Source organism: Talaromyces marneffei, chromosome 1 (genome assembly GCF_009556855.1).
Source record: "Talaromyces marneffei chromosome 1, complete sequence".
NCBI classification, from domain to species: Eukaryota; Fungi; Ascomycota; class Eurotiomycetes; order Eurotiales; family Trichocomaceae; genus Talaromyces; species Talaromyces marneffei.
In genome coordinates this window covers 1,827,601-1,842,333 of record NC_072348.1, presented here as the reverse complement: position 1 = coordinate 1,842,333, position 14,733 = coordinate 1,827,601, and the positions used below count along the sequence as shown (strand labels likewise).

General features: G+C 46.7%; 5 protein-coding genes across 5 annotated transcripts; 2 read left to right on the top strand and 3 right to left on the bottom strand.

Moving 5' to 3' along the window:
• Positions 1-727: 727 nt before the first annotated feature.
• EYB26_000685 (uncharacterized protein) lies at positions 728-1,792 on the bottom strand (the record flags this gene model as incomplete). Its single annotated transcript, XM_054260001.1, has 1 exon — positions 728-1,792. The coding sequence occupies one exon, from the start codon at positions 1,790-1,792 to the stop codon at positions 728-730; it is 1,065 nt and encodes a 354-aa protein (XP_054115976.1).
• A 986-nt stretch (positions 1,793-2,778) lies between these two features.
• Positions 2,779-3,471, bottom strand: EYB26_000684 (uncharacterized protein; the record flags this gene model as incomplete). The annotated part of the gene is made up of 1 exon (XM_054260000.1): positions 2,779-3,471. The coding sequence occupies one exon, from the start codon at positions 3,469-3,471 to the stop codon at positions 2,779-2,781; it is 693 nt and encodes a 230-aa protein (XP_054115975.1).
• Positions 3,472-4,002: 531 nt separating this feature from the next.
• Positions 4,003-9,542, bottom strand: EYB26_000683 (uncharacterized protein; the record flags this gene model as incomplete). Its single annotated transcript, XM_054259999.1, has 10 exons — positions 4,003-4,818; positions 4,874-5,547; positions 5,614-5,754; positions 5,812-6,347; positions 6,425-6,735; positions 6,791-7,022; positions 7,074-7,313; positions 7,368-8,301; positions 8,359-9,314; positions 9,382-9,542. 10 exons carry the CDS (start codon positions 9,540-9,542, stop codon positions 4,003-4,005), a joined length of 5,001 nt encoding a protein of 1,666 aa, XP_054115974.1.
• Positions 9,543-9,971: 429 nt separating this feature from the next.
• On the top strand, positions 9,972-10,662 carry EYB26_000682 (uncharacterized protein; the record flags this gene model as incomplete). The annotated part of the gene is made up of 2 exons (XM_054259998.1): positions 9,972-10,565; positions 10,636-10,662. 2 exons carry the CDS (start codon positions 9,972-9,974, stop codon positions 10,660-10,662), a joined length of 621 nt encoding a protein of 206 aa, XP_054115973.1.
• Positions 10,663-12,300: 1,638 nt separating this feature from the next.
• EYB26_000681 (uncharacterized protein) lies at positions 12,301-14,427 on the top strand (the record flags this gene model as incomplete). Its single annotated transcript, XM_054259997.1, has 2 exons — positions 12,301-13,816; positions 13,880-14,427. The coding sequence occupies 2 exons, from the start codon at positions 12,301-12,303 to the stop codon at positions 14,425-14,427; spliced, it is 2,064 nt and encodes a 687-aa protein (XP_054115972.1).
• Between the last annotated feature and the right edge of the window lie 306 nt (positions 14,428-14,733).

Below are 14,733 nucleotides of genomic sequence, written 5' to 3'. Positions count from 1 at the left end.
AAGGAAACAAGTCGTCTTCAGATCCAACTGGAGATAGAATCCATTCAAACTGATATTGGATCGGAAGAGCTGGACATGAATCGGAAAGTAAATAGCAGGCCTGGATCAACTGTGCTTGACAAAGAGCAGTGACGTCTTCAAAAGAACGAAGCGCTAATGAGACAGCGCCCACGTTGGCGGGGATCCAGACAATATTCCGTATGTCACGGGAATAATCTCGAATATCAATTTAGGAAGAAGTTGCTACAAGATCGAGAGACTGCAGTGGTGGTTGTTGTTGTTGATGTCTCCGTGGGGTTGGTTGGTCAACAGATGGTGCTGAAGCCAGTGGGAAGGGAAGGTGGTACGGCTGCCTGAGCCTTCAGGTGTCGATTACTAAAATTGGGCGCCGGATTCGTGCCTGAGCACTAAGGCAGAACTAAGACCGACAGCGATGATTTCCGCTTTAGGAAATTTCTGGATCGTGGAACAAAGGAGATCGCAGAGAAAGAGAAGGGGAAAAAAAGAAAGCCTGTCCCAATTTCAAACCAAATATAGACCAACCTCAAAACCAGCATGAGGAGATATCCAAGAAAAAACAAAGTAGCCAACCCAAAGGCAAAGACAAAGAGATGCCTGACATCAGGGGCAACTAACTACTTCAATATGGAACAAGAATGGAAAAGAGGGAAAGAGAGTAATATACTAGACAAAATCGTTATGTGGCCTATTTGTTAGGTGGATTTGGTCATATAGGAGAACCCCATGCGTCGAGGACTTGCTCCAGATCTCCGATGTAGCTGCGCTCACCCTTGATGTAGTTTGAGGACCCGTTGGACCCTCCAGCGAAACTCCAGGCGACAATGTTCATTTCGGTCTTGTCGTTGCTTGGGGCATCTTTGAAGAAAGTAGCCAGCTGGTCACCCATGATCGGAAGGTTGTTGCCATCCAACCGAAGGGCGTAAAAGGAAACCCGCTTGAACTTTCCAGTAGCTGTATCGATGGTCGTTGCAAAGGTGAAACCATTAGGCTTGAAGAATGGCTTCATTAAGGTGAGCTTCTCCTCATTGATTGGCGGCGTTCCAGGAAGTGTAATCAATGTATTCACGACTGGCAAGGTGAGCGGTCTCGGAACCCAGAAGTATAGGTTGACGGTTGACGAGCGCCAATCTACAGCGGCATGTCGTACAGTGTGTAGACCTGCAGAAATCAATTTACGCTCCAGGGAGCGGATAGTTCCAGGAACATTTGGGGCAACAAGGAGATCTCTGGTAGGGTGACGGCCACCGAGCCATATCCAAGTCTTACAGAGCCCCTTGGCCGGATCGAAGTCGCAGGAAGCGATGGCATTCTTTTTGAAATTTGCCCAAGATGTGATGAGAGGTATCATGCCATGATTTCCTGATATCAGACTATTATTGATGGCAGGTCCAACGACGTCCACTTTCTTGCGTTCATAAAAGCGGAATGCAACTCCATCTTCTTTGCTTGTAGCTTTCCAGAGCACAGCACCACGCTCGAAATTCTCCTTGTAGGTGTTGAGAACTGCATTCATGACTCCTTCGTTATAATCGGCGTTGAGCGTGGTACAGAGTTCAGAGACGTCTTGTTTGAAGTGCTCGGCATTGAATTTGAGGCGTCTGGAAAGATAGGGTTTGGCTGCCTTATCCACGACATTATCTTGGAGACCCGCGTCTACATGTAGAGTTGCATAAAGTCGAGAGGCACCTTGTGTGAAAGCCAAGCGAGAGAATTTGGGCAATGGAGAAACGGGATTTATAAATGCTCGGTGAGCAAACCTCATGAGAGCCATAAGCGCGAGAGTCCATTGATTTCTGTCATAAATAGATCAGAGCTACCAACTAGGCCCATAAGAAATGGAAAGAAAATGAGTGGGGAATGAGGGAGAACTCGGAGAAGCCCAGCAGACCTATATACCTAAGTCATCGTCCATGATTACCTACCGATCCATGAATAGTGGCAACTGTTTTAGCATATAAAAAGTCGGTGCATTCAGACTCGGTGGGTCAAATAGTTTGTTTTATACTCTGTATGATAACAAAGGAGAGTGAACACATATGATCATGAAGACCCGGCTTATGGCTGATATTTCGGAGTTAAATGACGCTCTTCTTTCTCTTTTCCTTCTCCAACACCTTTCGTCTAGCTCTAGCAGCCCCTCCTTTTTTTTGATTATCATGCAAGACAGTACAAAGCGTCTGAATGGGTCTCATCAAAGCAAAATGAGGCTTGATTGGTGGGCACCATATCCACTGGATTAACCATGTTTCTTGGGTATATTTCTGGCTCTCATTGTTTTTGGTGACTTTTCTTTGTGAGACGGATTCTTAAAACTTCAACTAGCAAGATATCAGAAAGAAACATAGAAAGATCTCACAGGCTCAAGAACATGTAGCTGTTCACTTACAACTTAGCAGTTGACTATTACTACTAAGAAACTTGGGTGAAATTGTAACCATTATCCTCATCCTATATTGTGCCTGAGATAATCTGAATACTAGATCGACAGCGGCGTCTGTACTTACGGGACTGCATAACAGCGTGAGCTCAAGAATGGCACCAACCCGGTGGACAAAGACTATGCATGAACTGGCTGTGTATTGATATCTCATTATGGTATGATGCGCATGTAGACATGCAGACAGACATGTAGCGCATATATAGAATGTCACGTGGCTTGTCTGCCCCTGGTATCTTCCCGGCCCATATCTATTTTCGCTTCTTTGACGTCTCTTTTATTCTTCTTGTACTCTCAAACCCACCAGAGTGAAATTGAAGTCAATACGCGGCGTTGCGGTACCAGACCATACCAGCCCTCTCATAGGGAGTAAGCTTCTTCCAAATCAGTTTTTCTGGCAAGGGAAAAGTCGGACGTTCTCCGCGGCGTTTTTTCGATGGAACATCTATGGGCTGCGAATGAAAGCATCCACTGGACGGTCGATATGGACTTGTGCTTCGGCTACGGGGTGGTCGAGATTTTCGCGATTTGTTGGCTATCCTCCAATGCTTAGGACTGATAAGCAACTGGCTGTCCCACAGCTCTTTCTTAAGACTTGGGAGTGGAGGGCTTGCGTTTGGGACTGCTCGTTCGAGCTCAACGCTCAGAATAGTGTATTGTAAAGGTCGTTCTGCTGGAGTAACCTCTATCGGGGACACGATATTCTCTGTTGTGGGTTGTGGATAAACAAGAGACGATTTTGAGGGAGGATGAGATGTTGGAAGGAGTTGGTCGTGTTTGTCGCGTCGCAGCCATCCCCAGGAACTGACACACGAGTTGGCCCACGAAGCTGACCAGGAGTTGCTCCAAGGCTCAATTAGTGGAGTCGTAAGATTTGGCTCATTCGATATAATCTCGTCTAGTTCGAGATGTCGTGGGCGAAAAAGTTTGTATAAGACTCCAAAACCGATGAAGAGAATGATAAACACAATCAAAGTTACCAGGATCGCTGTTTTTGTCGAGGTAGAAACCATGTTGAATGGCTTTGTGATATCACCAACCACACCACAATGAGAAGGTGGTCGCCGCCCAGTTCAGAAATTCACGTTTATTTGGATGTGGAAAGCAATGTAATCCAAGCAGCAACCAGGATATAGAAGTCTGAATAAGGAGAAAGAGAAAGGCTGTAAACTGTGCAAAGATCAAGTCAGATACTAGACATAACAAACCTAGGTAAGTTGAGCATTTTCGTTTCTTGCAGCACAGCAAGATAGGAGATCCCTCAATATGTAATTAGCGAATCAAAATAGGAGGACTCATATCTCTCAGGAGTTTGCAGCGAGTTTTTAAACAGTTCATTGAGTCTGTTCCTGGAGGTGAAGGATTTCTCCGTCAATCTCATTCACTCACACATCAATAGCGTAACCTTCACTAAGGAACAAACAAACAAAAGTGAACATAACCTTTTTTCCTTTCAGGTTGACTTCATCTACAAATTTCAGATGAAAAAGCAACATTGTCCAATTGCAGACATATATCATTGGTTCATTCGATACTACCTCTACCTAATTATTTTCTTCGACAGAAATCGCAGCCTGAATCCTATCCAACCACTGAGGATGCAGAGAGATCATCTGGCCTCTTTCATACAAGGTCTTCAACGTGCTTTTGAATGAACCAGACTCTTCCTTGTCAGAGATGGCGATAAGCAATGACGCAACACTGAACAGCAAACACCCCAAGGTATACACCTCAGGTTTCGAGGTCCAGCCAAGAACATCATCTTCTTGACCGTCCACCATAGAAGATGATACTTTGTCGTTGAGATATTTCAAGCCATCTGACACCCATGCTGCAAGCTTGCTTATAGTGGTTTGATCATAGGCTAATTTGTCCAAGTGCTTGAAGACTTTTGTCCAGGTATCAATTTCTCGGACATCGTCGATGAACAGGTTTTGTTTCTCCTCTTCGAAAAGAGCAAGGCTCTCCTTCGAATAATCCTCAAATAATGCCTCGAAAGATTTGAAGTCCGTTTGCTGCTTATAAGATACTGTCTCCTTCATCAGTCGTCTAACAACATGTTTAAACAAAGCAGGCTGCGTAGCGTAGTTCCCAATAATGAAGTCCACTAGACTCTCACTCGCAGGCAAAGCCCCTAACGTAACCGTTTGATTGGGGAATATTGCTGAATGAGAGAGTATCCACGAAGCAATTGGAGCGGAGAGAGAGCGGAGCTCATCATCATCGTCATTCAGCATGTCGTACAGTATCAGGTAGATTTCGAGAGAAGCGGATGTAGTGTCGGCTGTCTGGTCATGTTTGCGGAGTATTTGACTGAATGTTTTCAGTGACATGATGGCAGAAAATCGAGCCGTAAAGACCTATCACAGATCGAGTTAGATATTGCATGAATCAGTTGAGTTTGGAGATACATACTGTCTCTTCGCTCAGCGCAGATCGAAGGCTAACGGCCCAGCGTCGAATATCAAGCGAATTCAGCTCTCCATGAGTCTCTGTCGTTGAAACCATATTCTCTGCGTGCATGTATTTCAGAGTCAAAAGAGACCCTTGCAATCGAAGAACATTTTCAGTGAGTTCCCGACTCCAGATATTCTCTTCTGACTGAATTGAGAGATGATCAGACACTCGTGCCCATTTGCTTGCAAATTCAACTTCAATACCCTTTTCCAAGGCGTCTTCCAAGATCTCTGCCAGATTAAGAGCCGTTTGTGCTTTGATATTCTCTTCATGGAAGCTTTGAAGCAAAACGAGGAGATAAAGGCCGAGAAATTCCTTTTGTCCCTCATAGCTTGGGAACACGAGACGGATGCGTTCCAGAATCCAGCAGGCAGCACCGGTGTCACTAGCGGAAAGATCAAAGAACGGGCCCATGAGTCCAGCAGGCGACGTATCTTCGGTGGATACAGCGATGGACAGGGCGTTATTCAGAAGCACACACCAGGTAAGCGACCGGCGAAGCAAGGATTCGGCTCGCATGGCATTTATTCTGTCCGGAGATTGTGGTCCAGAATTGACTAATTCTGCTAAACCATGCTCAAGAGAGTAGCTATTGATAAACTCGCTTACAAACTGTGTTATCTTAGTGGTGACTAAATCCCATCATGGTCAATTCGTTAGTCACTGAACTTTTCAAAGAGGATCCAGGGGGATAGTACCTTCTTTGCTGGAGCCGATGTTGCTCTCAAGGACATCTACTAAGATGTCAAACAACGTAGCCTGGCCGAATGGAGATCGAATGTAGGGAAAGAATCCCGTAAATACTTTTCGTACAGTAGCAAGAATTTCGTCGACATTGTCTAAGATGGGTCAGCGATAACGGGTTTTCAATGTAATAGCAGGCGGTCATCTCTTACCGCACCAAAGAGTCGAATGCCACATTCTCAGCAGCGTATATCGCGCACATAGCATCTTCCCATGAAAGTGTATTTGAGACAACTTTGCGAGGTCAACATTCATTAATACGTTGATTGACGACAACATATCATTGAAACGAAGAAGTGAAGCATATACTCTGGCTGCCTGCTCACGGACGGCCCATATAGTGCTCTTAATATGATGAATAACCAGACCACGTAACAAATCATCATCGTCATCGGAGGTAGACGGAACCTTTTCGGCAATAATCCCCAAGGCTGGGAATACTTTTTCTGTCTCGTTAGAAGCCAAAATTCCCCGTTCAGGTTCCTTGCCATCATCCCGGGCTTCATCTGCGGAAGCAAGTAATTGTGCTAGAAGCTGTGTTAATCCTTCATATTTGGGGAAAGCAAGTGACATATTGGGCTCGACGCCTGAAGCACCACTAAACCCAAATGGTACTCCTGGGCGACGTACACACATCTTGTTCATTGAAGCATGAAAAAGCATGAGTCCACAGTTTCGAATCGCCCAACTATGAGATATTAATTAGTCACTCAATTCACGTCCTTATTCCAACATTGACCAGTGCGGAGTATGATTGAGACTTACATTGGAGAGCTTAGAGAATCTGCTCCAAGTCTGAGAACAGGCATGATATAATTCTCTGTGTTCGATGTTAATTTCGAAGTCGCAAGAATATCCTTGAGGCAATTCATGGCGTGGACTTGGGGCAGGGAAAGCTCATTGTAGCTAGATGCTTGCGCAGCCGGTGTCCTTGCAATATCCTGTAGATCGTTCATAATCTTTCCAAATAAGGGGTCTCCGGACTTGGAGATACATATTCCGGTCACGAGAGCTGGGAGTCCAGCAGATCTTCGTGTCAATTTAGAAGCGTGATGCTGTATCATTTTCAATGAGTTCTATAATAGATCAGCTGTTGACCATCTTGAAACCACTAAATCAAATCCTGCTTACCTGATACCACATATCTGGAAGGCTAGAAATTTCAGGGTTTGGGTTTTCAGCACACCGCAGACAGCAGGCTGCAAATGTCTGTGCAACAGTACTGAAAGCACCACGGTGTCTAAGTTCCGACAATTGAACGAAACTCAGAGTACCGATGGTCTCGAAATCAGCACGCTGAAGCTCATCGTGCCCACTGTTTGGCGCATAACTAGCATTTGACACAATAGCATGAAGTAGAAGACTATTTTGATCTGTTAGTAAGATTTATACGATGTGAAACATGTTGTCATACCTAGAATCCTTGAGGGCGCGCCATGAATAGGATAACAGGTCCTTCGGTCCAACCATAAAATCGTCTGTAAGCTCATCGGTATGCCCCTCGGGCGAGTCGATACACAAGACAGGCTTGACCTTCGTCCAGATATTTTCGCAGATTGCTACGATTCGATCATGCACTCTTCGCCACGATGAATCATATTTGTCCGTTGAACCTGAAATTGAGGTATAGAACTTTGGAGTCGCTACGATGTACCTATTTCAGGATGGGTTAATATTCCCTCTCGCAGAAATAGCAGATTCGGCTCACCTTAGGGCAGATGTATGTCCATGAAGTGGTGCGTCTCGAACAGACGTTTGAAAAGGTCCTATCTCCTGAGAAAGCTTAACCTCCAGCCTCCGCAAAACCTCATTTACAACGCCAAGCTTTGTACTGAACCAAGAAGCCTCCGTTGCTGTTTGGTGTCCATCTTTGGCTGTAGAATATAAAGTATGGTACAGCCTGGCAACAGTATCCGCATGGTCCGCACGACTTGTTCTGCTAGCGAGCGCTTCAGCCCTCGTAAGGGCTGTTACTAGTCGTTCTGCAACATCGAACCCATCATGAAAAGGACTCTCCTCTGCTTGGCTCGAAAGCTGGCTTGGAAAAAGACCAATGAGAGAGAGAGCGGTTGCTCGGACTTCCTCGAATGGGTCGAGAAGAAGATCAACCAGCAGTCGGAAAAGACTGGGTCGCAGAATGTTCACCTTGTACCGCCACAACAGCTGGTCTTCTTGTGGAACATGGGTAGCATTTGGGTCAACGCCGGTCTTTAGCACAAGAAGTATCGACTTCAACGCGGATATGTGGCGTTGATAGGAAGCAGTCGGAAGTAGCTCTTTTTCGAGAAAATCAGTGTAACGCTCCATGAATATCTTGCTATCCTTTCCTTCCTTTTCCATGAAATCTTTCAAGACTCCCGGTCCTCGCAAACGCAACATAAGTTTGCGCATATAGGACATTATCTCCTGGCGAATATATGAGTCGGAATCGGCGTTTATAGAAGAGAGACCCTCGATTATACTGTTTAAAGCAATTGCAGATATGGGTTTCGACATGACGGGTGCCGTTGTTAGAAGTGAAAAAGCCAACAATCTTACTCGCGGCTCGTTGTGAAGTAAAAAGTGTCCAAGGACATCGCTTTTCAGAATGAGTATGTCTACAATGTCCACGTTTCTTGTTGCAGCTGTTCGCTTCTCAAACTCTGCAAACTGTCAGCGAGGCCAAGTCAAGGTGGGGATTAGAGGTAGATTTTACTTACGATCTTCATGCACAAAGCCAATCTTCTTGCCTACTCCCAAGGCAGAGAATAGAAGAATGAACTCATCTACCGTCCCCGCACCTTCCATATTGCCCGAAAGTACTGGGTCCAACGGTAAGCCTGCGATGAAGGCTCGGAATGCTTTAATATTCGCTTCCAAAAGTGGCAGAAGTATGGATCTGGAAAATAGCTCTAAGTACTCCATGTTCTCCAGCATGATGTGCTTGGTGGGCCGAATCCAGCTCGTCAGAGGATAGCTGCTCTGTCCAGGGTCCTTGTTCTCTTCTCCTGCATTTTTGTGCAAGAATGCCATCAAAGATCCACCTGTCGACATGAATCCATGCTCTTTTGCATGTATCAAAATTGCCAGGCTGAATATAGTGGAGATGCTATGTTTCACGCTGATGTTGACGTCGTCGTAGCCCACATTGGTGCCGTGTAAAGGCGATATGTCAACCGATAAAGCTTGACAGTGCCTAGCATATAGGGATTGCCATTCATCATAGTGTACAACAAGCCAGTCGTAAGTCAGCGACATCAATGTCGAGGTAGACATCCCACTCTCCCGCACAAGTCTTTCCAATGAAACGAGTGAAGACTTCAACCGTGATCTTGGATCTGCCAGAATGATACTAGGCATGATTTTGTCCATAAGCCCTGCTTGTATCCGGCGGGCTTCAGCAGCATCTGGATGCTTTTTAAGAAACTTGAAAAGGCCGCTGAGGACCTGTTTCATCGGCTTAGGCGTAGTGTCGTCAAATCTTACCAAAACCACCTCAAAGACAGCAAGCCATGTCTGATTTGAGTAGGCCATGTCTTTTGTCGTAGATATACTTGATGATGATGCACTCTCTAGGAAATGAATGACTGCATTGCATGCAGCTTGTGTCTGTCCTTTCGACATGGATCTAGTGGAGAAAGTGAGGAACAACGATTCCCACGCACATTTTACTTGCCTATGAAATGGTCAGATATATTTTCACACAGTGAAAATATGGGATCATCCTAGGTCGCAATACTCACTGCTCATTTTGGCAAGTCTGAACAAATGTTTTGAGGGGTCCTTTGCATATCCTTAACAAAACCTCTTCGGGAACCAATTGTATATCTGTGGAAAAAGATTTGATATCCGCATTCACATCCTGACTGTCACCCCCCGCAAGGTTGGCCTCGGGGACAGTCATGGCTCTGATCGTCTGAAGCACCATGAGAATAAAACTGCTGGTCAAAAAGTTCTTTCTGCAGCTCCAAACATCATCCCACCTTGAGGTTCTTGTGGAAATTTAAGAAATGTTTCCACATCGGTACTAGTGTGCATAGGATATGTTCTCGGCCCGAGAGTTCTTCCGCGGGCCCGGTGGCTCTTTCCCCGTTCTGCACCGTGAGTGGCTCTTTCCCTTTGGGCTTGCCCTTGCCGTCACCGAAGGAAAAAGAAGTTTTTGTCTGAACTTTCGATCAATGTCAACTCCTCATCCCAGAGCCGTCCAGTCCATCATTCTAGATTGAACCCGCCATCTGCGCAGTAATTATACTGTTATCTACGACCTGTTTAGATATCAACTTGCGACTTTGTTTCTGTTTCCGGTTTTCGTTAGTTTATTATTCCGCCCGTCATGGCTATCTGGGACTCGTTCAGCGGCCGCAAGGCGACCACAACTCAAGATACCTTCGACCCCAGCTCTGCGCAAGACGTATCCTCCTTCTTGGGACAGGCAGCATTCCCAGACCCTTCTCAACTTCACCCTCTCGCCGGCCTCAACCAGGACACGCTTGATTATCTCTCGCTAGAAGACTCCGCCTTAGATGTACTCCCCGGCTCGCGGTCAGCTCTACCCTCAAGGGGCTGGTCTGATGATCTCTGTTACGGTGCCGGATCGACATACTTGGCTGGACTTACGATAGGAGGAGCCTGGGGATTAGTAGAAGGCCTCCAACGGACACCGGCCAACGCTCCCCCCAAGCTGCGTCTCAACGGTGTACTTAACTCGATTACTCGACGAGGACCATTTCTGGGAAACAGCGCGGGTGTTGTGGCTATGGTTTATAATGGTATCAACTCAATGATTGGATATACTCGTGGCAAGCATGATGCAGCCAACAGCATCGTCGCTGGTGCTTTGAGTGGGATGATTTTTAAGAGTACCCGAGGCACACGACCTATGCTTATTTCTGGCGGTATTGTTGCTAGCATAGCCGGAGCATGGACTGTACGTCTCCTTTGCCTTTTCGTTTCAGCGATGAGAGTTTTCAATTATTGTTAAACTAACTCATGTATAGGTTATCCGAAAGGCTGTTTTCGAGTAAACAAGCTTCGATCGAAACGGAAAGTTCCTTGCCTCGCCGCTTATGCTCAATTTCAATGTCACAATTACCAGTCGACGTTGGTATAATCTTCGCTCTTGAAACAAGAGCCTCCTTTCCGCAATCAACCGGCGCTTCACCTTCGCGCAATGTATTAACAAAATTCATTTTGGATCTTCAATAATTCGGACCTCCTTCTTCACTCCGGCGTCAGGGCATACTATGAATGTTGGCATTTCTTGACGGGCTCGGACCGGGTATGCTCATTTGGAACTTGTATTGTACATATAGAAACTTTCTTTCTTTCTCTTCTGGTTTATCGTCGTTTTCCCATTTCAGCGACTATTTATGTTAGCATGGCGGTGATCGCATGGTTATGACCACCTAGGTGTTAGATAATACATGTTGCAATGAGCACATAATAGACACTATCGTTTCTGTTCTAGTAGTGTAATGTCATGCAAATTCAGAAGGGATTGAGATTTGTGTTTCGGTAATTGCGCTAGCATATCAAGATAGAACGATGCACTCAGTTAGGGATACGAAAGCTTTGACCATCGCATACTCCGTACATAGATGATAGCTCCCTTGATATAGGTGAGGTCACTGTATGATAGTATCCGTCATGCTACATACGAGCGTGAGAACGCAGAGAAAAAGGACAATTCGTCCTTCCAATTGGCTCAGTCGACCCGAATGGCCCGCCAGTGTGGTACACTACAGGCTCCACGTGACGCGACTCGAACTTCTCCAAGCTCTGACGGAACTGCCTGATTGGGTAAGATTGAGTGCCTCTCAAATTTCCCAGATTTCATGAGATTGTCATTCAGCCTTCAAGAAATTTACCCGAGGTATCGGATCAGGAGAGACTACATCCGCGGCGCATACACAGCGAAATATTGATTGATCAATAAATAAATAAATCTCTCATCCTATCCCTTTGAGTGTCTTATACTCCGTGCCGCGGCCAAACATACATAGTTAACTAAGCATTACACACTGTATCGTCGCGTCGTGACCCGCCCCGCGTAAACTGGGGTTTAAAGGCCTTAAGGCTTGAGCGGACCTCATTTTAATTTTACCGTTGTAAACGGAGTATCCTCGCAGGACCTGGCTTACAGTAATTTAAACCGAAGGAAAAAAAAAGTGACAGTCTCACTGCCAAACAACTTCCCAACGCGACTTCATATCACCGCAAGTCACCGTCAGGCCACAGTGTCACGTTGGACTGGCTAGGTACCATCAGAGCTGTAGGCATCTATCTGAGAAAGATGCTTTTATAGCAGCCACGGCGCTCATATTGAGTACGCAGTCCCAACAATTCAACATTACTCTGCCACTCGCGCTCAAACAACTACGAACCATATGCATGTTCTAATGCTTTATGTGACTGTGCCAGGTTTCGTATAAATAACCCGACCAACAAAAGCCAGAGAAAAACTCGGATTGCTCTGCTGACACTGGTAATCCATACTCGCCAAGCCAGGTGACTCGTCCGGTTCCGTCACAGAGAGTCAGTACGACCTCTCCCCCCGAACCTTCCTTGCGCCTACAGGGAAGAAGAGGAGGAGATAAGGAGAATTCCAGTCCTTAGGAGTTGGATAATTCATTCCTTCATCTCAGTATATAATCACGACGTCCATGTCGACTCCCGAGTCTCATCGGCAGACCGTTGGGTCAGAGGATCAGTCGCAGCAAGCACAGCCCCGGAGTTTACTGCCTGCCGAATTCCAAGGCCGGACGAAGGCGTCGACACTTGCGCAACCACCAACAACCTCGGAACCCGTTTGCAATGTTTCGCACTCACACCCTTACACCAGCTCAATAGCCTCTGCTTGGGCTTCTCACAATGGAGCGCATTCTGCTCCCAGAAGCAATCCATTCCCTCCGTTATATGTACATACCGATCTGCCTCCCAACCATCGACCGGTGACTCCATTGAACGACAATGAATTGTTTCTACGCCAGAGTCTTTCCTCGACCAGCCTCTGTCAGCGAACTCCCAGCTATTCTGTGAGGATGAATACGATGTCCAGCACCGAATCGCTCTCTCCATCCTCAATGCGATCGTCGACCGTGTCCTCACCTGCATTAGCTGCAATGGCTGACATCACTCCCTTGCCGTCGCCGATCGGATATCTTAGCCCAGCATCGTGGCGTTCTGGGGGTCGTACAATATCGTCGCATTCTCTTTCGCGAACGTCGTCCACATTATCGCGCAGTGGTTCGTTCCTGAATTTGCGCCCGAGTGATTCCAATCAATTGCTCCGAACGGCGTCATCCAGGTCTCGGTCGAGAAGATATAGTAGTACTCGGCTCACGGGTGGCGATGTTCGAGAAAGCGGGCTGGATGGACATGAAGAGGTCCGAGGACATTCACGAAACCGCAGTCTGAGCGAACATATTCCAAAGAAAGGACCCGCTTTGCTTCAACGACCCGACGGCTTACCGCGCACCAGCCACCCATCCGACCTCTCGTCATCGTCTACAGATTCGACAACCGATCCAAATCGCTTGCATCGTGAGCAATACCTCGGAGTCCAGCGAGGTTTGACGCTTCCTACAGCTCGACCGCCGACGCCGCCCCGGTCCACCCGCAACGGAGATGAAGAAGCAGACTCGAAGCCAATTATCCAGAGCGACACATCCGCTGGATCGCAGAATGAGACTTATTTTGTACGATCGATCCGCACCAAACAGCCGAGGAAATATCGCAAGCTTCGACAACTGGGCCAAGGAACATTTAGTCAAGTCAGTCTTGCCGTGAGGATACCGGATGATGCGCCCATGAAGGATGGACATGTCCGAATGCCAAGTTTGATGTCCCAGAAACTGGTCGCTATCAAGATTATCGAGTACGGACCGGCTGGAGGAGCGGACGAGGAGCGTGTCGAAGTGTCCCTGAAACGTGAGGTCGAGATTTTGAAATCAGTCAATCATCCGTCATTAGTTCAACTAAAAGCATTTGGTAGCGACGATAAGCGAGCATTGTTGGTTTTGGATTATTGTCCTGGAGGGGATCTGTTCGATTTTGCAACGTCGGATATGAAGTCTCTGATGACTCCGCCGTTGATCAGGAGAATGTTTGCCGAAATGGTTGGGGCAGTGCGTTATCTGCATGCCAATTTCATTGTCCATCGTGACATCAAGCTTGAGAGTAAGTTGCATGCCATTTTCACTGCGTTTTAGCTTTGATTTGGTCCTCTGACCTCTTGTTCAGACGTTCTGGTCAATTTGCCGCCTTCAGCCATGGGCCAAATATCCGATTGGCGCACATACGATCGCGCAGTGATTACCATAAGTGATTTGGGTCTGTCACGCAGGATCCCAGAGCCCCCTGAAAGCCCTCTTCTGCACACTCGTTGTGGTAGTGAGGACTATGCGGCGCCAGAGATTCTCATGGGTCAGCCGTATGATGGGCGTTCAACAGACGCATGGGCATTGGGTGTACTGCTCTATGCCATGATGGAAAACAGACTACCCTTTGACGCTCTGCCGGGTACGCGTGGCGACCCAGCAAAACTGCGCGCCCGAACACCTCATCGAATTGCACGGTGTGAATGGTCATGGTATCGATACGCCGACGGAGATGAGGAATGGGATCCTGTCAAGGGCGCGGGACTTGAGGGTGCGCGCGATTGTGTGGAGGGGTTGTTGAAACGACACTCACGACGAAAGAGCTTGGGTCAAATTGCAAAGCTCCCATACGTCAGTGAAGCTCTTGATTTGGATGGCGAACTGAAAAGAGGAGATAAAGAAGTGCCTTGAATCACTGATATTATACCATACTTTTTTGTACTATATACACATGTTTATGATTAGCTATGCATCATGCCTTTTATGACTATGACAATGTATCTTGCCGTTTTGAATCAATGGAGATAAATTATCGTAAGTTGTAGCTACAAACATCTGATACAAAATAATTAGCAAGACTACCCCGTACTTTTTCTGAGGGGAAGATGTCATAGCTGACCATATAACGCGTGCGGATTGGCTGGCTTGGCCGATGTCGCACTTTCCCTCAGCGGTCGGAGATGGACCTGCTTTCCCCGGATAGAAGTTCGAACCCAC